Source organism: Anomaloglossus baeobatrachus, chromosome 11 (assembly GCF_048569485.1).
Source record: "Anomaloglossus baeobatrachus isolate aAnoBae1 chromosome 11, aAnoBae1.hap1, whole genome shotgun sequence".
Classification (NCBI taxonomy): domain Eukaryota; kingdom Metazoa; phylum Chordata; class Amphibia; order Anura; family Aromobatidae; genus Anomaloglossus; species Anomaloglossus baeobatrachus.
This window is the reverse complement of record NC_134363.1, coordinates 60,436,762-60,460,066: the sequence shown is the minus strand read 5'-3', so window position 1 is coordinate 60,460,066 and position 23,305 is coordinate 60,436,762. Positions and strand designations below refer to the sequence as shown.

The 23,305-nt window shown below is 42.8% G+C and overlaps 1 protein-coding gene across 1 annotated transcript in view; it reads left to right on the top strand.

The window, feature by feature from the left end:
- Window positions 1–23,305, top strand: part of PTPRH (protein tyrosine phosphatase receptor type H) — a 199,538-nt gene that overhangs the window by 134,002 nt on the left and 42,231 nt on the right. Inside the window, exons 7-9 of the mRNA XM_075327496.1 lie at window positions 17,459–17,719; window positions 19,259–19,528; window positions 22,671–22,940. Of these exons, the coding sequence (XP_075183611.1) occupies window positions 17,459–17,719; window positions 19,259–19,528; window positions 22,671–22,940 (801 nt within the window). The remainder of the gene's footprint in view (window positions 1–17,458; window positions 17,720–19,258; window positions 19,529–22,670; window positions 22,941–23,305) is intronic.

The following is a 23,305-nucleotide window of genomic DNA, read 5'->3' as shown; positions in this document are numbered from 1 at the left end:
CTAGACCATCTTTATGTAGAGCAACAATTCTTTTTGTCAGATCCTCAGAGAGTTATTTGCCATGAGAAGCCATGTTGAACTTCCAGTGACCAGTATAGGAGAGTGTATGAGCGATAGCACCGAATATAACCAATAACATACCTACTCCCCAGTCACACCTGAGACCTTGTAACACTAATGAGTTACATGACATCGGGGAGGGAAAATGGCTACAATGGGCACAATTTGGTCATTTTCAGTTAAGGGTGTACTCAGTTTAGTTGCCAGAGGTTTAGACATTAATGGCTGTGTGTTGTGTTGTTTAGAGGACACCAAATTTACACTAATATACAAGCTGCACACTGACACTGTACATTGTATCACAGGGCCAAATGTTCAGTGTTGTTCTGTAAAAAGATATAATAAATTAATCATAAGAATGGGAGGGGTGTACTCAATTCTATTATATACACTGTGTGTGTGTGTATGTATATATATATATATATATATATATATATATATATATATATATATGTATATGTATATATATATATGTATATGTATATATGTATATGTATGTATATGTATGTATACATATATATATGTATATATAATATATATGTATGTATACATATATATATATGTATGTATGTATATTTTAAATATATTTATATTATATCTGGATGTACGCACAGTGGAGCTTGAATATTGGTGAACTCTTGAGAATTCTCCACATTTCTGCATAAATTTGACCAAAGTTTAGTTTTACATTTTCACAAAAGTCATGAAAGTAATAAAGAGAATCATAATTTGTCAATTCAGAGAAATGTGTCAAAAATATTTTTTTTAAATGAGGAAAATGATTGAATATTACATGTCGATGAGTGGCAAAGATATGTGAACCTTTTGCTTCCAGTGTGTGGTGTGACCTCCTTGTGCAGTAATAACTGTATCTTAACATTTCCAGTAATTGTTGATTAGTCCTGGACATTGAATTGAAGCAGTTTTAGCTTATTCCTCACACGAAAACAACTTGAACTATGTTACGTTGCTGCGTTTTCTCCACTAAACTGATTGTTTCAGGCAGTTCCACAACTTTTTTTTATAGGATTAATGTCAGGACTTTGATTTGGCCATTCTAAACTTTTAAAGGGATTGTGTCAGCAGGTTTTTGCTATGTAATCTGAGAACAGCATGATGTAGGGGCAGAAACCCTGATTCCAGCAATGTCTCTGCCTATTCATCATGCTGCAAAAATATGTTGACAGATTCCCTTTAACTTTATTCTTTAACCATTCTTCTTTTGTGGCATTTTCCTTTTTAAGAATTTGCTGCTGAAATTCAGAATTAATTGTTCCATCAATGATGGCAAGGTGTTCCACCACAAATGCAGCAAAACAAGACCAAAACATTATACCAACACCATGTTTTAGCGATGGTATGAAGTTTTGTGCTGTATAGCATTGATTTTTTTTTTTCCAAAAAGAGGCCTTTAGTCTCATAGATGTTACCTTGGGTTTCTTTGTAACTTTGCAGACTATTATGAGCCTTGCTCATGGAGTGATTTTTGTTGGTCAATCACTTTTAGGGTGGGTAAAAATATTTTTAAATATCCACCATTTGTACACCATCTGTAAGACTGTAAATTGTTTACAAATTATTTTGTAACCTTTTCGAGCCTGATGAGCATAAAGAATTTTTTATTCCAAGGCTCTCAGAAATCTCTTTTGTTCATGACATTATACACTTCCAATAAAAGTGTGGTGTAGATCAGAGATTGATAGAGTCCAGTTATTTAAAGAGGACCAACCAGCAGGATTTTACTCTGAGGTAAAGGCAGTGCCACATAGGCAGTAATATGCTGCTTGGATATCTTTAATGAAAGTTGTAGAAATGCACTGCACTTAGGTTTGCCCCTGTTGCACACATCAATGTGGGTTGGGTCCTCTGCGTTTATTCCTCCTCCTCTGGCATCCTCCTGGCTTGCCCCCTTTTTTTATTTGAATATTGCAACCATTGCTGTTACTGGTGGTGTATGCGCATTGCCACAGTACTCAGGTCTTCATTAAAATGGCGCCGGAGTCCGCGCATGCGCATACATATATAGTTACTTAGGTTGAAAAAAGACCTAGGTCTATCTAGTTCAACCTTCCTCCACCAGTTCTACATTTGGTCACTAAGTCATTTATAAACAACAATGTTGTGTGTACTGAGGAAATCATCCAGCCCTTTTATAAAAGCAGTTATAGTATCTGCCATTACTACCTCTTGTGATAGGGCATTCCACTGTCTGACTGGTGTAACTGTTCCTATTTAGCTGTTGGAATCGCTTTTCTTCCACTCGCAGTGAATGCCCCCTGGTCCTAAGTACTGTCTTTGGAAGAAATAAGTCATGTGCCAGTCCTTTGTATTGACCACACATGTATTTATACATATAAATGAGATCTCCTCTGAGACGTCTTTTTTCTAAGCTAAACATATCTAACTTTTTCAACCTCTCATCATATGGGCGGCCTCCATTCCTTGTAATAGTCTAGTTGCCCGCCTTTGAACTGACTCTAACTTCTGAATGTCCTTTTTAAAATGTGGAGCCCAAAACTGGTTCCCATATTCCAGATGTGGCCTTACAAGTGATTTATAGAGGGGTAACAATACGTTGGGATACCGGGATCTAATCTCTCTTTTTATACACCCTAGAATCTTGTTTGCTTTAGCAGCTGCTGCTTGACATTGAGTGCTGCTGCTCAGCTTATTTGTAATGAGAATACCCAAGTCCTTCTCCTGTTCTGTAGTCCCGAGTTTACTTCCATTTAATGTATACGCAGTTATAGGATTACTACGTCCTAGGTGCATTACTTTACATTTATCAACATTAAATCTCATTTGCCAAGTATCTGCCCATTCTGACATCTTATCCAGATCTTTTTGTAATATTGTACTATCAAGGTCAGTTTTTAATATCCTACATAGTTTGGTGTCATCAGCAAAGACTGACACTTTACTATCAATCCCATCCACAAAATCATTAATAAAGAGATTAAAAAGAATCGGTCCTAGCACAGATCCCTGCGGCCCTCACTGCTGACTATGGCCCATTTAGAGAATGTACCATTTATGACTACTCTGTTTCCTATCTTTTAGCCAATTCCTTACCCAGTTGCATATAGTTTCCCCTAGTCCTTGCTTCTGGAGCTTTAGTATAAGGCTATCATGTGGTACAGTATCAAATGCCTTTGCAAAGTCCAAATAAATCACATCAGCTGCATTACCAATATCCAGGTTTGCACTTACCCCCTCATAGAACCCCAACAGATTGGTTAGACACGACTTATCCTTCATAAATCCATGCTGTCTGTCAGTTATTATATTATTTTCTGCAATATATTTTTGCATGTCATCCCTTAAAATGCCCTCAAAAACTTTGCATACTACTGATGTCAGGCTTACTGGACGGTAGTTGCCTGGATCTACCTTCTTACCTTTCTTAAATATCGGTACCACATCATACCATGGTCTCTGGTGCCATTTTATTGAACACACTGCGGTGAAGACTTGAGAAGCATCGGGGCATGCGCAGATGTAAAAAGTAAATCTGCACACAAGCTGATGCGTGTCATAGTCTTCACTGCAGTGTGTTCAATAAAATGGCACTGGAGATAGCGGTACACACATGTGCGAACTCTGGCACCATTTTAATGAAGACCTGAGTTCTGTGGTAATGTGCACGTGCCCCCAACAACAGCAATGGCTGCGCGATATTTAAATAAAGAAAAGGGGGCAAGCCAGAGGACGCCGGAGGAGGAATGAACGCTGAGGAACCGACCCCCTCCCGGTGCACCCGTCAAAGTGCAGGGCATTTCTGCAACTTTGATTAAAGATATTTCATCAACCAAGCATCCTAACTTTCTATGACCGGTACGCCTGGATTCAGCATCTTACTGTCTGTATGGCACCACCTTTACCTCATATAGCAATATTCTGCTGGTTAGTCCTCTTTAAATGAAAAAGGCTGTAGATTCACATAATTGGGATTCCATTGATTGAAAACACCAGACTCTAATTTCACCTTCAAATTTTATGCTAAGCCTAAAGGTTCTCATAATTTTGCCTCTCAAACATTAAGTATTGGATCATTTTCCTCATTCAAAAAATTACAAAGTCTAATAATTTTGATTAATTTCGCTTATTTGGTTCTTTTTTCTTTCAAGGCTTGTGTGGAAATCTGATGTAGGTTTTAGATCAAATCTATGTAGAAATATGGAAAATTCTTGAGGGTTTACCAACTTTAAAGCACCATTGTGTGTATGTGTATGCCACTTACGGTAATAATTCAGGAGCAAGTGTTGTGCACCTTATCAGAAACCTTACTCCAGTAAAGGATAGTCTGGTCATGAATTAGATGACCGGACATTGCCAAGTCCCCATGCCATCTCAGCTTCACTCATTTTGGCGGAGCTCTACAGGACTGTTGTGAAAATGTTGCGATCTTTTTTGCCTTGTGCCAAAAATTTGCGACTTTCCAAAGTGTTTTACTCCGGAAAATTGATGTAAACACTTGCACATATAGGCCATACACTATCATTGTTTCAAACATTTACATTTACACCTCAATTTCTGAAAAATAAATCTTTAACTGAAACTTTCTGCAAATGAAGGGCTCACAATTTATCATTTTTGGTATTTATCTTCCAAGAGCCCTCCACTGTCACCAATCTACAGATAACATCTGTATCAGACACTTCTGTGACCCTCAAGTGGACACCGTCCTCTGACCCTAATAACAGCTCATACACCTACACTGTGAAATATGGGACTCAGAATGTGACTGGTATAAAGGCAAGCACCGTAGTGATATCAAGCCTAGCCCCGGGAACCGATTACAGCTTCACCGTCTATGCAGTCACCAGTAATGGGACTGCTAGCAATCCATCTAATGCTGCCAACACCACAACACGTAAGTTCACGTCAATATGTTACACTGTTTTTGCAATATTTTTCTAGGCGTAGGTTTAAGGTGTCCACCACAATTGTGGTAAAACAGTATCAAATCCCCTCATCTGTCCGTTCTCGGGAAGACTTGGGCTGGGTCATGCTGAGATATAGATCCATTTGTACAGATTAATGAATATTATCTTGCCCAAACAAGGAAAAGGAGAATAAAATATACAAAATCTTTCCATGTTCCTACAGATAACGCTCATAGCCCCAAATATGCATAGACAGGGGGAAAAATAAGTATTTGATACACTGATGATTTTGTTAAGTTTTCCCACCTACAAAAAATGGAGAGGTCTATAATTCTTATCGGAGGTACACTTCAACTGTGACCAAAACAATCCAAAAAATCGCATTGTATTTTTTAAATTATTAATTTGCATTTTATTGCATGAAATAAGTATTTTATACAATAGAAAAATAAAAACAGAACTTACTATTTGGTACAGAAACCTTTGTGTGCAATTACAGAGGACAGATGTTTCCTGTAGATCTTGACCAGGTTTGCACACACTGCGGCAGGGATTTTGGCGACTTTTTCATACAGATCTTCTTCAGATCTTTGAGGTTTCGGGGCTGTCACTGAGCAACGTTGAGTTTCAGGTCCCTCCAAAGATTTGCTATTGGCTTCAGGTCTGGAGACTGGCTAGGCCACTCCAGGACTTTGAAATGCTTCTTATAGAGCCGCTTCTTAGTTACTCTGGCTGTGTTTCAGGTCATTATCATGCTGAAAGACCCAGCCATAACGCATCTTCAATTACTGATGGAAGGAGGTTGTTGGCCAAAATCTCACAATCCATGACCCCATCTATCCTTTCTTCAATACGGTGCAGTCGTCCCGTCCCCCTTGCAAGAAAAGCACCCCCAAAGTATGATGTTTCCACCCCCATGTTTCACGTTTGGGACTGTGATCTTGGGGTTGTACTCAACCTCCTTCTTCCTGCAAATATGGTAAGTGGAGTTGATACCAAAAGGTTCTGCTCATGTAAACACATGACCTTCTCCCATGCCTCCTCTGGATCATCCAGATGGTCATTGGTGAACTTCAAATGGACCTGGACATGTGCTGGTGTGAGCAGTACCCTGAAGGATTTTAATGCGTGTTACTAATGGTAATCATTGATACTATGGTCTCAGCTTTCCAAGTCATTAACAAGGTCATCCCATGTAGTTCTACTTGATCACTGACCTTCTCAGAATCATTCTTACCCCACAAGGCGAGATATTGCATGGAGCACCAGACCAAGTAAGATTGAAAATTTCATGTATTTTTTTCCATTTTCTAATAATTGCTCCAAGAGTTGTTGTCGTCTCACCAAGCTGCTTGCCTATCATCCTGTAGCCCATCCCAGCCTTGTGAAGGTCTACAGTCTTGTCATTGGTGTCCTTAGACAGGTCTTTGCCATGGTGGAGACGTTGTAAGGGACTGATTGAGTGTGTGGACAGGAGTCTTTTATACAGGTAACAAGTTCAAATAGGTGCAATTAATACAGGTAATGAGTACAGAGTAGGAGCTACTTAAAGAAAAATCACTGGTATGTGAGAGCCAGAATTCTTGTTAGTTAGTAGGTGATCAAATACTTTTTTCATGCAATAAAATGCAAATTACCATATATAATTGAGTATAAGCCGACCAGAGTATAAGCCGAGGCACCTAAGTTTACCACAAAATACTGGGTAAACTTATTGACTGTAGTATTATTATTATTATTATTTATTTATAGAGCACCATTAATTCCATGGTGCTGTACATGAGAAGGGGGTTACATACAAAATACGTATACAAGTTACAGTAGACAGACTAGTACAGAGGGAAGAGGGCCCTACCCTTGCGGGCTTACATTCTATAGGATTATGGGGAGGAGACAATAGGTGGGGTGTAGGTCAGGCGGCGGCTCCGCACGGTGGTCGGGCGGCAGCTCCGCACGGTGGTCGGGCGGCAGCTCCGCACGGTGGTCGGGCGGCAGCTCCGCACGGTGGTCGGGCGGCAGCTCCGCACGGTGGTCAGGCGGCAGCGAGTTCATTGTAGATTGTAGGCATTTCTGAACAGATGAGTTTTCAGGTTCCGTTTGAAGTTTGCAAGGGTAGGGGATAGTCTGACGTGTTGAGGCAGCGAGTTCCAGGAGACTGGGGATGCTCGGGAGAAGTCTTGGAGTCGGTTGCGTGAGGAGCGAATGAGAGAGGAGGAGAGGAGGAGATCTTGGGAGGACCGGAGGTGACGTGTTGGAGTGTAGTGGGAGAGTAGTTCGGAGATGTACGGAGGGGAAAGATTATGCACAGCTTTGTAGGTCAGTGTTAGAAGTTTGAATTGGATACGGTGGAAGATTGGAAGCCAGTGGAGGGACATGCAGAGGGGAGAAGCGGGGTGGTATTGAGGAGAGAGGTGGATAAGTCGGGCAGCAGAGTTAAGGATGGACTGGAGAGGGGCGAGCGTGTTGGCAGGGAGGCCACAGAGGAGGATGTTACAGTAGTCGAGGCGGGAGATTATGAGGGCATGCACTAGCATTTTAGTAGATTGCAAATTGAGGAAAGGGCGGATTCTGGAAATATTTTTGAGTTGAAGACGGCAGGAGGTGGTGAGGGACTGGATGTGTGGTATGAAGGATAAGGCAGAGTCAAAGGTCACTCCGAGGCAGCGAACTTTGGGTACTGGTGAGAGCGTGGTGTTATTTATTGTAATAGATAGATCAGGTGGAGAGTGTAGGTGAGACGGAGGAAAGATGATTAGTTCAGTTTTGGCCACATTGAGCTTTAGGAAGCGAGAGGAGAAGAAGGAGGATATAGCAGATAGACATTTCGGGATTTTGGACAGCAGAGATGTGGCATCTGGGCCAGAGAGGTAGATCTGGGTGTCGTCGGCATATAGGTGGTATTGGAAGCCATGGGACTTTATGAGTTGTCCTAGGCCAAATGTGTAGATAGAGAAAAGTAGGGGTCCTAGGACAGAGCCTTGAGGGACGCCAACAGAGAGATGGTGGGATGAAGAGGTTGTGTGAGAGTGGGAGACACTGAAAGTGCGATTTGAGATGTATGAAGAGATCCAAGAGAGGGCAAGATCTCTGACACCAAGGGAAGAGAGGGTCTGTAATAGGAGGGAGTGGTCAACGGTATCGAAGGCTGAGGACAGGTCTAGGAGTAGGAGTATAGAGAAGTGCTTGTTCGCTTTGGCAGTAAGCAAGTCATTTGTGATTTTAGTCAGGGCAGTTTCGGTAGAGTGATGTGGACGGAAGCCGGACTGTAGGTTGTCAAAGAGAGCGTTAGAGGAGAGGTGGGAGGAAAGTTCAGCATGGACATGCTGTTCCAGGAGTTTTGAGGCAAGTGGGAGTAGTGATATGGGGCGATAGCTGGTAGTAGAGGTTGGATCGAGGGAAGGTTTCTTTAGGATAGGTGTGACTGTTGCATGTTTAAAGGCAGAGGGGAAGGTTCCAGTCGTTAAAGATAGGTTGAAGAGGTGGGTTAAGGCTGGAGTAAGGATGGTGGTGAGGTTGGGAAGGAGGTGGGATGGCATGGGGTCAAGTGCGCAGGTGGTGAGGTGCGCTTTTGAGAGAAGACGTGCAAGCTCTCCTTCGGTGATGGTGGGGAGGAAGTTTATGGGAGAGGGGCAGTGGTCAGCTACATGAAGGGGTTGTGGTGGCTGAGCAGAGAAGACTTGCCTTATTAGGTCGATTTTTTCTTGGAAATAGGTGGCAAAGTCTTCTGCAGAAATGAGGGAGGTTGGAGGGGGCAGTGGTGGGCGAAGGAGGGAGTTGAAAGTGTTGAATAACTGTTTGGGGTTGTATAAACCTAGGATTATAAGACACACCCCAAATTTAGAGAAGGAAAATTGGAAAAATTAATTTTTAATAGTAAAATGGGGGTCTCTCTTATAATTCTTATATTAATTAGCTCACCAGGGAGGCTGAGTCGGTGATGCTGCGAGCTTAGAGGGGGTGTCCGTGGCTCAGGAGCTTCACATGACAGAAGGTCGGCAATACTTGTGCCTCTGGGGTGTCTAGGCTCAGGAGGTTTAGCGATGCTAGAGGCTAAAGGGTGTCGTGGTGGGTGCCATTGAGCCGGCCAGCAGTTTACGTAATAGACTTCAAGAAAATCGCGGCGGAACCGGTGCGTGCACAGATTGAGATCTCAGAGAGCTGAGATGTCAATCTGCACATGCTCCGCTTCAGAGGACGTTTTCTTGAAGTGTATAGCGTCAGTCGCCGGCCTGCTCAACGGAGCCCGGAGCCCACTGGCAGGCTGAATGGCACTTGCTGCAAAACCCCTTAGCCCCCTGCTGACCCTCCTGAGCCGCGACACCGCCGCAAAATCCCCGAGACACAGTATCTCCGACCCTCCATCCTGTGACCACGCCATGCTGACCCGGTAAGTTTTATCCAGATTGTAAGACGCACCCTCATTTTCCCCCCAGTTTTGGGGGGGGAAATGGGTTTTTTTAATCTGGAAGTGGGACCCTCACTCAAGAATAAGCCTAGGGGACTTTTCAGCACAAAACAAAAAAAATGTGCTGAAAAACTTGCCTTATACTCGATTGTATACGGTACTTATTTAAAAAATTATACAATGTTGTTTTCTGGATTTTTGGAGGGTTCTGTCTGCCACAGTTGGAGTTACCTACGATAAAAATTACAGACCTCTCCATTCTTTGAAAGTTGGAAAACTTGCAAAATCGTCAGTGTATCAAATACTTATTTTCTCCACTGCATGGGAACTTCATGTGAGCAGCCACACCTACGGAACGCCATGGACAGATCAGTACTAATGGTGCATAGTCTGGACCCCTCTTATTGCCGAAGAATTGGGTCTCTTGACCGGTTTGGTGCATTATGCAGTTAGTACAAAACCCATAAGCTTTAATAAAAGAGTCTTGTGCTTGTATGGCCTCTTCCTCATTATCTTAATCTTATCGCAAAGAGTGTTTTTTGGCTTCAAAATCCATATTAAAAAATATTTCAAGTATTCTTTGAAGTGGCACTACCACATATATGATTACAATTATTCTCTTGTTTCTACTGCCAGCTATGTGAAGTCCAATGTATTTTTTAGTGTAAAACTGACAAACTGCTGTCTAATTTATATTTCTGGAAATCATTATTCATTCCTCCCAATAGTGTCATATATATTGTTAATTTTTAAGGGTATTTCCATCTCCAAGATCCTATCTCAATATCTAGTAGGCATAATAATATTAGCAAATGCCTCCGATTAGACATGTAGTATAGTTCTCCTGATATAGCAGTGTCTTTTACCTCATGTGCAGGGCATTGCAGATTAGGTATCCATGGTTACAACGATGAGCTCCTAACTCACTATGAGTGGTCGTAACCATGGAACCATGGATTAAGCTGCAATGCCCTGCACATGAGGTAAGAGACATGGCTATATCAGGAGAACTATTCTACATTTCTAATTGGAGGCATTTGATGTCTGCTTTAAACAGTTTTTTTTTTTTAGCTGCAGTTTTAGGCTATGTGCCCACGCTGCGGAAAATGCGCGGATTTTGCCGTGGATTTCTGGCGGAAAAGCCGCGGATTTTCCGAAAATCTGCAGCAGCGGCACTTCCCAGCTATTTCTATGGCATTTTGGAAATGCTGTGCCCATGCTGCGGATTTGCCGCGGATTTTGATCCGGAAAAATCTGCAACATGTCAATTATTGTTGCGGATTTTGATCCGGATTTTGCCTTCAGAATTGGGAAAAAAAAAATCCGCACCAAAATCCGCGGCAAATCCGCACCTTTGAAAAGGTGCGGATTTTGCGGGAAAGCCGCGGATTTTCATGCAGAAAAATCCGCAGCAACATTCTACCGTGGACACATAGCCTTAGGGTCTACACTGGTGTTGTGGTAAAACAGGATCACATCCCGTCATCCGTCTGTTTTAGGGAAGACTTAAATTGGGTTGTGCTGGAGATGTACATCCATATTGTAGAGATTAATAATTATTACCAAATTGGGAGCTATTGATTAAATCAGCCGACCTGTGCAGGGAAAGATGCGGGCTCTGTATGTGAACCCGCATCAAAGCAAGGAAAAGACTCATGACCTGTACACCAACTACTTTATGTTGAACCAAAGTGTCAGATCTTCAGTGTTGTGGTTATTGGAGAAATGACAAAATGTTGTTTTTATATATATATATATATAATGTGTATTGTGTGTCCATTTTTTAATTTTGGACAAAATGTTTGTTTGTGTCAAACCTTTTTAATTTCTGAAAATTAAATCCTTTTACGGAAACTTGCAGCAATTAACAAAAAGGCTCACAATTTATAATTTTTGGTATTTATCTTCCAAGAGCCCTCCATTGTCACCAACCTTCAGATAACATCTGTATCAGACACTTCTGTGACCCTCAAGTGGACACCGTCCTCTGACCCTAATAACAGCTCATACACCTACACTGTGAAATATGGTTCTAAAAGTGTGACTGGTATAAAGCCGAGCACCGTAGTGATATCAAGCCTAGCCCCGGGAACTGATTACAGCTTCACCGTCTATGCAGTCACCAGTAATGGGACTTCTAGCAATCCATCTAATGCTGCTATCACCACTACACGTAAGTTCATGTCTTACACTATTTTTCTAGCTGCGGTTTTATGGAATAACCTTCAATTGTCATAAAACGATATCAAACCACTCATCTGTCTGTCCTAGGGAGGACTTCAAGCCAACTGTAAAACTGACAGCTCTCTGTGCATATGTGTTTAATTGTACATGTCTTTCAGGCAAAAGTACAATTAAAGGTCTAACAGCCGGCACTTCCGGGGTTTAACAACATCAGCAGCCTCATCGGGTCAGCTGATCTCATTGCTGATGTCACCCCTGTGCTGCAGAGGAGTTAGGTGGCAGCTGTGGAATCAAACAATTGTGAGTGTTTTGGGGAAGATCTTATGACCAAGATAGAATGGAATGAATAGTGTGAGGGGGCAGTATGGGAAAGAAAGTGTGAGGACACCATACGGAGGGAAATAGTGTGAGGGAACAGTATGGGGTGGGAAGGATGTCAGAAAAATATGGGAGAGAGAGTCTGAGGGGAAAGTTTGGGGAGAGAAATTGTGAGGGGACATTATCCAGGGGAAGAGTTTGAGGGGATAGTATGTGGGGCAGGGGGGAAATGTGAGATGGAACAGCTTGGGGGGAGAAAAGTGTGAGGAGACAGTCTGGGGGAGAGTATAAAGGTACAGTGTTGGGAGAAAAGTGTGGTGAGCACAGTATAGAGACTGGGTGTAAGGGGGTAGTATAGAGAGGGGGCAGTGGGGGAATAGTGTGGGAAGACAGTATGGAGGGGACAATATTTACAGGGGGTATGAAGAGGGGGCACAGTATACAGACTGGTCAGCATAGGAGGACACAGTGTGAAGAGTAGATCTGTATAGAAAGGTGAGGACAGTATGGAGGTTATGTACCATAAAAGTAACAGTTTGAGGGTCAGTTTTTATGCAATTAGCATACATAAGACATACATAAGACATACAGATAGGGACTCTAGATTGTGAGCCCCAATGGGGACAGTGTTGCCAATGTATGTAAAGTGCTATGGAATTAATAGCGCTATATAAATGAATAAAATTATTATTATTATTATTATTATGAGGAGAAATTATTATTCAGGGTACATAATAGGGCTCAGGAGCATTATAATTACATTATTTTTAAGGGACTCTGTCCGCACAGAATGACTGTTTAAACCAAGTACTGGTGTTCGGTGCTATGTGGAATTACCAAAAATTTAAGTGCACCTTCCTTCCTGCTTGTTCTCTATCTCTACCCCCTCTTTGATAGCTCTGTATTCATAGAGCCAGAGAAGGGGACAGACAGATGGAAAACAAGCAGATGAGAAAGTGTTCTTAAATATTTGGCGACACCATGGTGCAACAAGCCGTGTTCTTGATTTAAACAGGCATTTTGTGCTGATAACGTGCCTTTATGGGCATCAAGTCAGGATGGGCTTCAGAAGACCGAAGAGGTTAGACATCTACAGAGAAGAGCTGTGAATGTCCAATGTCATAATGGTGCCTGGACAACATGCAGAAGAAAAGAAAGCGAACGACTTCAATCAACTGTTCTCATCAGTACTGTGGTTTCTGCATGTTCTGCAGTCTGATCATGGCTGGTAAAAACTTCTAGTATCGTCTTACCATTTTTAGGGACATAACTAGGAGTTGTAGGTTCATGTGATACAGTTGTATCTGAGACTTACCTAAAATTATAGTTGATAAAGTTATACTAAGCTAAGTGATATATTCATATACTAAGGATAGTTTTGGTGATGTATTCCTGTACTAATGGTGGTTCCATATTTTTGTAATGTTGTTTTTTGGGATGTTGTATATCGGACTGTGGTTCTGTTAATGTATTCATGTACTAATGGTTGTTCTAATGATGTATTCATGTACTGTTGTGTTTCTGATCATGTATTTCAGTACTGATGGTAGTTCTAGTGTACTACTGCATTGTTTATGGTTCTTGTGATGATTTTCTATACGGTTGGTGGTTTTAGGGATGTATTCATGCACTAATGATGGTTCCTGTGATGTTTTTCTGTAGTAATGGTGGTTCTGGTTATACATTAATGTACTATTGGTGGCTCTGGTGATGTATTCCTATGCTGTTGGTGGTTCTAGTGACGTATTCCAGCACGGATGGTGATTCTGGTGATGTACTTCTCTACCGTTTATGGTTCTGGTGATGTATTCCTGTACTAAAAATGTTTCTGGTTATGTATTCCTGTGCTGTTGGTGGTTCTGAAGATATATTCCTATGCTGTTGGTGGTTCTGGTAATGTATTCCTGGGCTGTTAATGGTTCTGATTATGTATACATGTAGCAATCCATAACTTTGGCAGATAAACTGACACATGGCTATGTTCATAAAGTATTGTGCCATCGGAGACGTTAAGGGTTGCTACATCTGTATTTATGTTAGGAACCTTAATTAGAAAATAAAGCACTGTATCATGCCTAATCCTAACAGCATGTAATATAGTCACTGAGAGATTCTGAGCTGGCTGGCACTCCTCTGTAGGTAATTTTCTAGCGGCACTACTTCTACTAACTTGGGCTTTCAGCCAGTGGTCTCATGTAGGTGACTGCCCATTTGTTGCTTATTGGAAAGATGGCAGACCTCAATTTATGAAGTAAAAAAATCCTTATTATTTTTGGTATTTCTGTCTTCTAAGTGTCCTCTTCTGTCACAAACTTGGTGGTTACATCTGTATCAGACACTTCTGTGACCCTCAAGTGGACACCGTCCTCTGACCCTAATAACAGCTCATACACCTACACTGTGAAATATGGGTCTCAAAGTAAGACTGGTATAAATGCAAGCACCGTAGTGATATCAAGCCTAGCCCCGCGAACCGATTACCGCTTCACCGTCTATGCAGTCACCAGTAATGGAATGATTACCCAGGACCCAGGAGTTGCTGGTTCAGGTCCCATGGTGTAACAGTGCCAATGTAGTGACCCAGGTTGCTCTGTCCCCGGCACTCTGTTGGTTTGGTCCCCGTAGCATAGAGCGTTTGGGGTACAGTCTCCTTCTCCATGCGGCTGGCAGTGCGGACCCTGCGGGGAGGTAAGTGTCTGAACCCCGATCCTAGTTTACTGCTGAAGCCCCCGGATTATTTGGTTTGGTGAAGTCTGTGAAGGTGTCCTTACCGGGCAGGTATTTATCAAGCCATGTAGAACTGGCGCCTGATCTAGGGCCCTGTGCCCCGTGCGTGCTCCGGTCCCAGCGGTATCTCCTGTACCCGTCCTGACGACCTCTCTCCTGTGCCCATGGGTCACCGCTGCACGGACCCAGCTCAGGCACATCTGCACACCTCTCCTGTGTGCCACACTCCCTAGACTCTCTACTGACTGCTGAACCCTCCCACTAGGCTGGCTAATCCCAGGGACTCGTTCCTTTTTATGGCGACCATCCCCCTTACATGGTTAACCCTCTATGCCCGGGGTGGAGTGGAGAACTAGGATTTTGGTTGTGCTTTGGTAGTATAGGCACTGGTACTCCAGGTCACAGGGGGTAGGTCATGCATCCCCAAGAGGATGTAGTTCCTTGTATTGCCCTGAGTGTCTCAGGGGCACTACAGTAGCCAGGTTTGAACCCCCGAATGACCCGGTCTCCTGTCCGAGCTCTGATACTACTCCCCCCCCCCCCCCACCCAGGGACCCAGCCAGAATCCCAGTAACGAAAACCACCCAAATAGGCACAGACAAGGGAAAATGAAAACTCATGCACACAAACAGTATGTGAACTGGGAAGTAATACAAAAGGGATAGGAAATAAATGCACAACTGGAGAACTCGCACAATACGCAGAACCGCAACTTATAGATCACCATAGAACTGGATAACCACAGGAACCGAGGAACCAGAAGCTATATCTGGCACTAAGCCCCAGAATTCAGAACCTTATAAAGGGTGAAGACGGCTGAGGATGGTTATCACCTGCTCAAGCCAGCAGGAATTAACTCCTGCTGTACTGGAGAGAAGTGAAGCCAGAACCAGCTGACACCCATGACAGGCTATGCAACTAAGGGAACCCAGGCTGTTTGTTGGACTCTGCAGTGTGAACAGAGTCTGCCGCTGCCATGACACCCAGCGGGTGCAACGCTGAACATCGCACAACACACCTATAATCCAGTACGGTCACATCTTTATACTCCTTTTTTTTTTTTTTTTTTTTTTCCCATCCTCCCCTGCTGATGATATGTGGTATGATCTGACCATGGTCAGACACTACCATTGCACAGTACATAGCAGGGACATATATATAAGATTATCTCAACACAGGAACATATTTCTTAAAACACATCCAATTGGGGAACTTGTTATTTTTCCAAGATCTATTTATTAAAATTAACTTTGTTCATGGGAAAACCCCTTTAATTTATCTAATATATGCATTGGTGAAATCCTTAAGCCCCTATGTGATATGGAACCTTGGTTTCCCCCATTTTTGCTTCCTTCGCCATCTGTTTTTCAGTTGATATATGGATAAATAGGTAATTTATAGTAGTTGTTCTGGTTCATTCAGTATTTTTATTGCCTTATGTAACAATTGGATCGTGTTAAGTTCCAATATTTTAGACCTCTTTTTTCTTGGGGTTTACCACATCCATGCCTTATCTTTTATCTGTATTGCTTAACGTTAAAAAAATAATTGTATTTTCCCTAGTTTTTGTGTCCTCTCCCAAATTGGTGCGTTTGTTATTCTCTTCCTCATTCATCTTTTGATTTTTGTTTAAACCCCAATTGAAAGGGATGGACAGACCCTACTAAATCTTGGGGCTCAGATGCCACCACTTTGGCTGTAGTTTGTCTAACATATTAAAGAAGAATTTGGAAAATTATTGCAACCCATGTATTCTTAAAGTTATCCGTGACTTTCCAAATTGGAAAAATTTGCACCCTTAGATCTCCAGGAGTATGGCGGTTTTAGATCCACCTCCAAGGTCTGTATGTTCCACCACACTTGAGTAATGGACTTATGTGCTTCAACATCTTTCTAGTAAGTTTCTCAAAATCCCAATACTGAATATTGTCCACTATTGGACTAAATGCTTTATACCTGACTTTTCCATAGGACTTCTTGTGACTCCAAATCAAGAGCCTTGTGCTCAATCTTCAGGTTAAATCTAGGTAAACATTCTCTATAGCTCTTGGTTGAACCGACAGCTATTACTATGATATCTCATGAACGTACTGTATATGTTCAGTTTTATATGTATGTGTTTGAGTGGGCAAAATCGAGTAAATTGCTGCCTAGACAGCGGATATATTTTATTCTACAAGATAGACTGAGCACATTTTTACCAAGCATCTCGTATACACAACATGGTCACCTTGTTCCACCAAAATATCAGGTTCTGTCAACCAATATGGCCACCTTAACTCTAGTTGTGAATTTATCTTGCCTTACTTGGCATTAATTTTAACACCAGATTTTGTTGGTAACAAGACAGAAAAGGGGCAAAGGAGATTGGCAGCTTTCTAACTATTTATTCTGTTATCTTAATCAGATTGTTGGGACCTGGTCTTTAGGCTACATCATTAATCTTGTTGGACGGGAGGTCGGGAACTGCCTCTTAACTGATGACATCTGGAACTCATCTTTTGACCAGCCGGCCTGACTCGTTGTCATCATTGTGGCGGGATGCACATGTGACCCTATACCAGGCCGGCTAATGAAGACTAGTTGAGATACCAGGAGATAAGAGATGGTTCTTAGGCTTCCCATCCAGCAACCACAGATTACTGATGTGGCTGAAGAACCAGGTCCTGCAAATCAATTTGCATCAACTCTGGTTAAAATCTCAAATAGAGGATGTGGTGGTGGTGGTGGGGGTGGTGGTGGTGGGGGTGATGATGATGATGATGAGTAACCGTCACAAGCACAACTATCTATCACAAATTTAACGCTACATCTGCCACTGGTATACATTAGCGGCCTCAGGAAATGAAAGTCTACATTTTTTAATTTGTCTCCATAGAGCCGTCTACTGTCACTGGCTTGACTGTATCGTCCGTAACAAACAGTTCTGTCACTCTTACATGGACACTTTCCACTGATGTGAATAGTTTATCGTACAGCTATACCGTGAATTTTGGGTCTACCAACATAACTGGTATAAAGACAAGTCCCACAGTGATAACGGGCCTAGCACCAGGAACGGAGTATAGCTTCACCATCTATGCAGTTACCAGCAATGGGACTTATAGCAATCCATCTACTGTTACCAAAGGAACAACAAGTAAGTTCATGAAATAGTCCTTAGGTATTGTAACTTTTTAATCATTTAGCACCTTAATAGCTATGAATGTGTATGGTGCAGTGTTCCTAATGGGTGGCCATACAGATAAGGGCTCACTCTGGTGAGCATATATTCTATGGATCTATGGTTGGACAGTGTGATAAATATTGCATCATATATTAGTATGTATAATGTTAAACGCAGGCATCTCCAACTCTAGTCCGCTATGTGGATAAGCACATGGAGCGATGCTCCAAGCCAGTTACATCTGTAATTTTCCAGTGTGACTAATTGTTACCAGTGAGATGAGTTTTACTGGGAATCCGACCTTAGACCGTTGGAAGCCAAGTGGCTAGACCTCCCTCACAACCTATATTCTGCACGTAAACTCGCACATGTATTGTCATTAGAGAAAGGGAAGTACTAAGTTGCCAGGCATCTCTGATTACAAAATTATTAGGTAAAAATGTCAGGCATATTGAAATCTCATATGCGCATCTGTGATTCTTTTCAAAATTTTCTGGGACACTTCAATATACATTAAATGGTCATTCTAACAACTTTAAATGAATGTGTCTGGCCACCTGAACGAAGACGGTCTCATCTTGATAAACAACTGACGATGATACTTGGTGAGCAGTCTAGGCAGATGACAAATTGTCCTTACGAAGCTATGTTCATGGGAGTGTGTCACTATGACTATGGGATAGTGAGGAAGCGGGGCTTCTAAGTTTTACCTTAAGCAAGGGGGCTATCTCAGGGATACTCCTGATGGGGGGAGAGGCCTGAGCCTCCTTCCTGGCTCTGCTCTGACCAGTCCTAATCTGATTCCCCCTACCCTCAGGGAGGCGTGGGACAGGAGTGCAATGAAACCCACAGATAAAGACAGACAATGGAAAACCAAAATTCTAACACACAGCACGGACACAGAAAGATAAAGACAAAAAGAGGTTCAGGAGGAAAAACAAGAGCAGGAAGGAAGCTACAAAACAACAGGGGTAAACTTCCACAACCACACTAAGCAATGAGCACAACTTTCACAAGTAGGTCTGGGACACCACACCTCACAGATTAACATAGAATAAATTATAGCTGGCATGGGTGGAAAGCTTCAACCAGCATAAATGGGAGGGGAGCATATGTGATATGCCTCCCCACAACATGTGACCAAACGGGCAAGCAAACTAGCAGAGTAGAGGTTAACTCTTTCTAGCCTGTCTACAAGTCAGCATACAGCAGGTTGATGCCCTAGTCTGCCTGTTTTTATTCCAGACAACAGAAAAACCATCGAGTTTCAGAATCTGCAATCTCAACAGCGCCCAACACCACCATGACAGTCGGTGAAATTTGTGCAGAACTGTGTGACAGGGTGGTGGTCCTTAGAATCATTAGATTTTGGTTCTCTAGGAAGAAAGTCCCCTCAATCGCACTGGTGGTATTTGTGGAAGCCTACATGTAGATTTTGTGTGTTCAAAATAGTTTTACGCATTAGATAATTATCAATGTTTAAAAGTTTAAATGTATATTTTCTATTTCAAGAACCAAACATAGTCGAAGGAGTACAAGTATTGACTGTGTCAGAAACAACAGTGACTCTACAGTGGGACTTGTCCAAGGATATTAATACTAAGGACTATACTTACACTGTGGACGGCATCGGCAACAATTTCACTAAGATTTCAAATATAGCCAGCAATTCTGTTGTTATAAAAAACCTATTACCAGGAGTGGACTACAACTTCACTGTTTCTGCAGTTACCAAGAACAATGTTCCTAGTGATCCGTCTCAAACGATTTCTACAACAACAAGTAAGTTCATATAAATAATTGGATACCGGTCTGGACATGATTTTGTTTTTGTATGAACCATTTCATATGCTGAATCAACAGGATGGAGGTTTTTACTTGGAAAAATCCATCATTAACACTTCATTATCTGCTGTTTTATGAAAAAATATATTTTTTATTTTGAGTATTGATGGGTCTTGTCACGACACAGACTGGGGACTGTTTGGCATGAGGCCAAATACACAAGTAAACAGGGAGCACCACGATAAACAAGGGGTACACAGGGGACACTTTAACAATGGTGGGCCCTAGCGCTAGTGAGCGGGAAGATGGACACCTACTCCACTTACCTGCCACTGTACCCTGCACTCTTAGCCAGTCCCTATACAGGTTCCTCACCTATTGCTGAGCAGGAACCTGAAGCCCTGAGATGATCCTACAATGTCCCTGGCTAGGGAGTTGGCAGGTGAAGGACGCTAGCCCCACTGCCGCACTGAGAAACACAGCAGGAAAGGAAGACAGACAGAGGGAAAACACCACAACAGACTGCTACAGTCAGCACCAAGACTGCAGCCATACCAGCAGCTCCAAGAGAGGTTTTCAGCAGCTCCTTCCTCTTCCAAGACCAGAATCCAAATGAATCAAGACTATCTGGACTGGAAGTGGGGAGTGGTCCAAACTGGAAGTACCTGATGAGGATTCTGAGGCTGCTGGAAAGCAAATTGACATTAACCCTCTGTTCCAAAGAACACCACATGTAAATAGCAGAGTCTCACCAGTTATAGTGAGACTCAGACACAGAATCTGTCACTAATCTCTTACAGCAGAAAGACGACCGTGTCAGGACTTCCCACATTTTGATGGAAAGTCGGGTGGTAGTTCTTCATCCATTCACCGCCTTTTTGTCTTTGAGATTAGAAATTTTTTGTGACTATCCTTTTTTTTTTTTTTGTTTTTTTTTTTTTGCAGACTATAGGCTCATTAAATAAAACAATATTAGGCCCTGTGCTCACTGGAAAACAGAATTTTCTTAAATTCCGCAGGGTCTGAAAGATTACCGCACCCGCGGTAAAAAACCGCGGCAAACCGCACCCGAAAACTGCATGTGGTTTGCCGCGGTTTTGCCGCGTGCGGGTTGGTACATGTGTTTTAATGCAATCAATGCAATAAAGCACATTGAGGAAAAAAGTCATTTCCTTCTGAGATATATAGTAGATAGATAAATAGACAGAAGAATAGATAGAGGGATAGATAGAGTCCCTGTGAGCACACGCTGCATTTCTCCCGAGCGGTAATGTGTTGGTCACATTACCGGCCGTGGGAAATAACCTGTGGTTACCTCTGCTGTCTCGTTGCGAGGCTGCATTCAGTACAGTGTCAGTCGCGGCTGGATGCAAGCATCGCAAGACGTGGATTACTCCGGAGCTGTGTGTTTCGGGAGGGGTTAATAAAGTGGTGAAAGAGGGGGCTTTTTTGTGTTTTATTTAAAATAAAGGATTTTTCGGTGTGTGTGTGTTTTTTCACTTTACTTACGGGTTGATCATGTCAGCTGTCACATAGACGCTGCCATGATCAAGCCTGGACTTAGTGGCGGCGATCCGCCGCCATTAACTACTTATATTACCCTGATTGCCACCGCATCACGGCAACAGGAAGAGCCAGGGACACTCCGGTACTGCCGCATAATGGATGCGACAGTCCCGGGGCAGCTGCGGGCTGATATTCTCGGCTGCAGGAGGGGGGACATTAACCCTGGCCCTCGCCCTCCCCAGCCTGAGAATACCGGGCCGCCGCTGTGTGTTTACCTCGGCTGGACGGTAAAAATACGGCGGAGCCCACGTTTTTTTCTTTTCTTTTCTATATTTCTGTTTGATTTGTATGTGTATTCTATATGTCTGTGTGTGAGTGCGATGTGTGTGTGTGGTGTGTTCTATGTCTGTGATTTGTGTGTGCTTACTCTCTGCTCCGCTTCCTCTTCCTGTCATAATGACATCACTTCCCTGCAAACCGCAGGCAGCGATGTACATTACCGCAGGTAAACCGCGAAATACCGCAGGGAATAACGCAGGAAAACGCAATGAACCGCACAGAATTTGCTGCCTGCGTTATTCCCTGTGGGATTTCACGATTACATGGCAGTCAATGAAGTGAAATGCCGCAGGGACCTGCGGAAAAGAAGTGACATGCAATTGTTTTTGCTGTGGGAATCCCGCAGCGAAACATGCAGCTGTCAAAATCTGCCTAGTGCGCACAGCATTTTTTTTTTCCCATAGGTTTTGCTGGTGAATCACTGCAGAGATGTTATGAACATAACATGCAGCGAAACATGCAGCAAAACCGCAGGAAATCCGCGGCAAAAACCGGCAAGTGCGCACAGGGCCTTAGGTGTAGACTTTTCTATCAATGCTGATTCTTTGAAGAAAAGCTTGAGGAGCAACCGGATAATAGACAATAGATCCAGTGAGACTGAATGAGAAAAACTAAGGGGTACTTTGCACGTTGCGACATCGCTACTGTGATCTCGTCGGGGTCAAATCGAACGTGACGCACATCCGGCACCAGTAACGATGTTGCAACGTGTAAAGCCTAGAAGCACCGATAAACGATTGCAAAAGCGTTGAAAATCGGTGATCTGTGTAGTGTCGGTCATTTCCATAATTTCGCTGCAGCAACAGGTACGATGTTGTTCCTCGTTCCTGCGGCAGCACACATCGCTGTGTATGAAGCCGCAGGAGCGAGGAACATCTCCTTACCTGCGTCTCGCATGCAATGAGGAAGGAAGGAGGTGGGTGGGATGTTTACGTCCCGCTCATCTCCGCCCCTCCGCTTCTTTTGGCCGCCTGTTGTGTGATGTCGCTGTGACGCCGCATGACCCGCCCCCTTAGGAAGGAGGCGGATCGCCGGCCAGAGTGACGTCGCAGGGCAGGTAAGTGCATGTGAAGCTGCCGTAGCAATAATGTTCGCTACGGCAGCTATCACAAGAGATCGCATCTGCGATGGGGGCGGGGACTATCGCGCTTGGCATCGCTACAATCTGCTTGCGATGTCGCAGCATGCAAAGTACCCCTAAGTCTGCATTTTCTTGTTGGAACAGATGTAGGATAAAAAGAAAAATCAAGATTTAATCGATATATTGAAATAAATTTGTATTTTATATTTACAGAACCAAGCATAGTCCTAGGAGTGACTGTATCGGATGTATCAGAGAGTACGGTGACTCTTCAGTGGGATTTATCCAAAGATATTAATACGAAGAGCTATACCTACACTGTGGACGGCACAGGCAACAATTTCACCAAGATTTCCAATATAGGCAACAATTCTGTTGTTATACCAAACCTATTACCAGGAGTTGACTACAGCTTCAACGTCTCTGCAGTTACCAAGAACAATGTTCCTAGCCAACCCTCTATCAGTGTTCCTACAACAACATGTAAGTGGACATAATGTAGCACCACTCTTTATTTGACTGTCCATTCATGATGTAACATGGAGAATTTGAGAATAAAGTAAGTTACAATGTGCTAATGCAGCAAAGTAGAAGCAATTATGCAGTTTTACGTGTCATCATGTATCATGGCCTATGCATTTGCAGATAGGTTAGCACTGGCCAACCATTCATCTGAAAGCAATAGCAATGCATACATCTAATATCAAGGAGGTGAACCACCCTTCAACCCCTTTCAGTCATCAGCCGAACACTATAACTGTACTCTATAACCAGCAGGTGTCTGCTGTGTTATGCAGCCAACACCTACGGCTATCAGCAGCAACTGGACCTAACTCCAGTTACTGCTG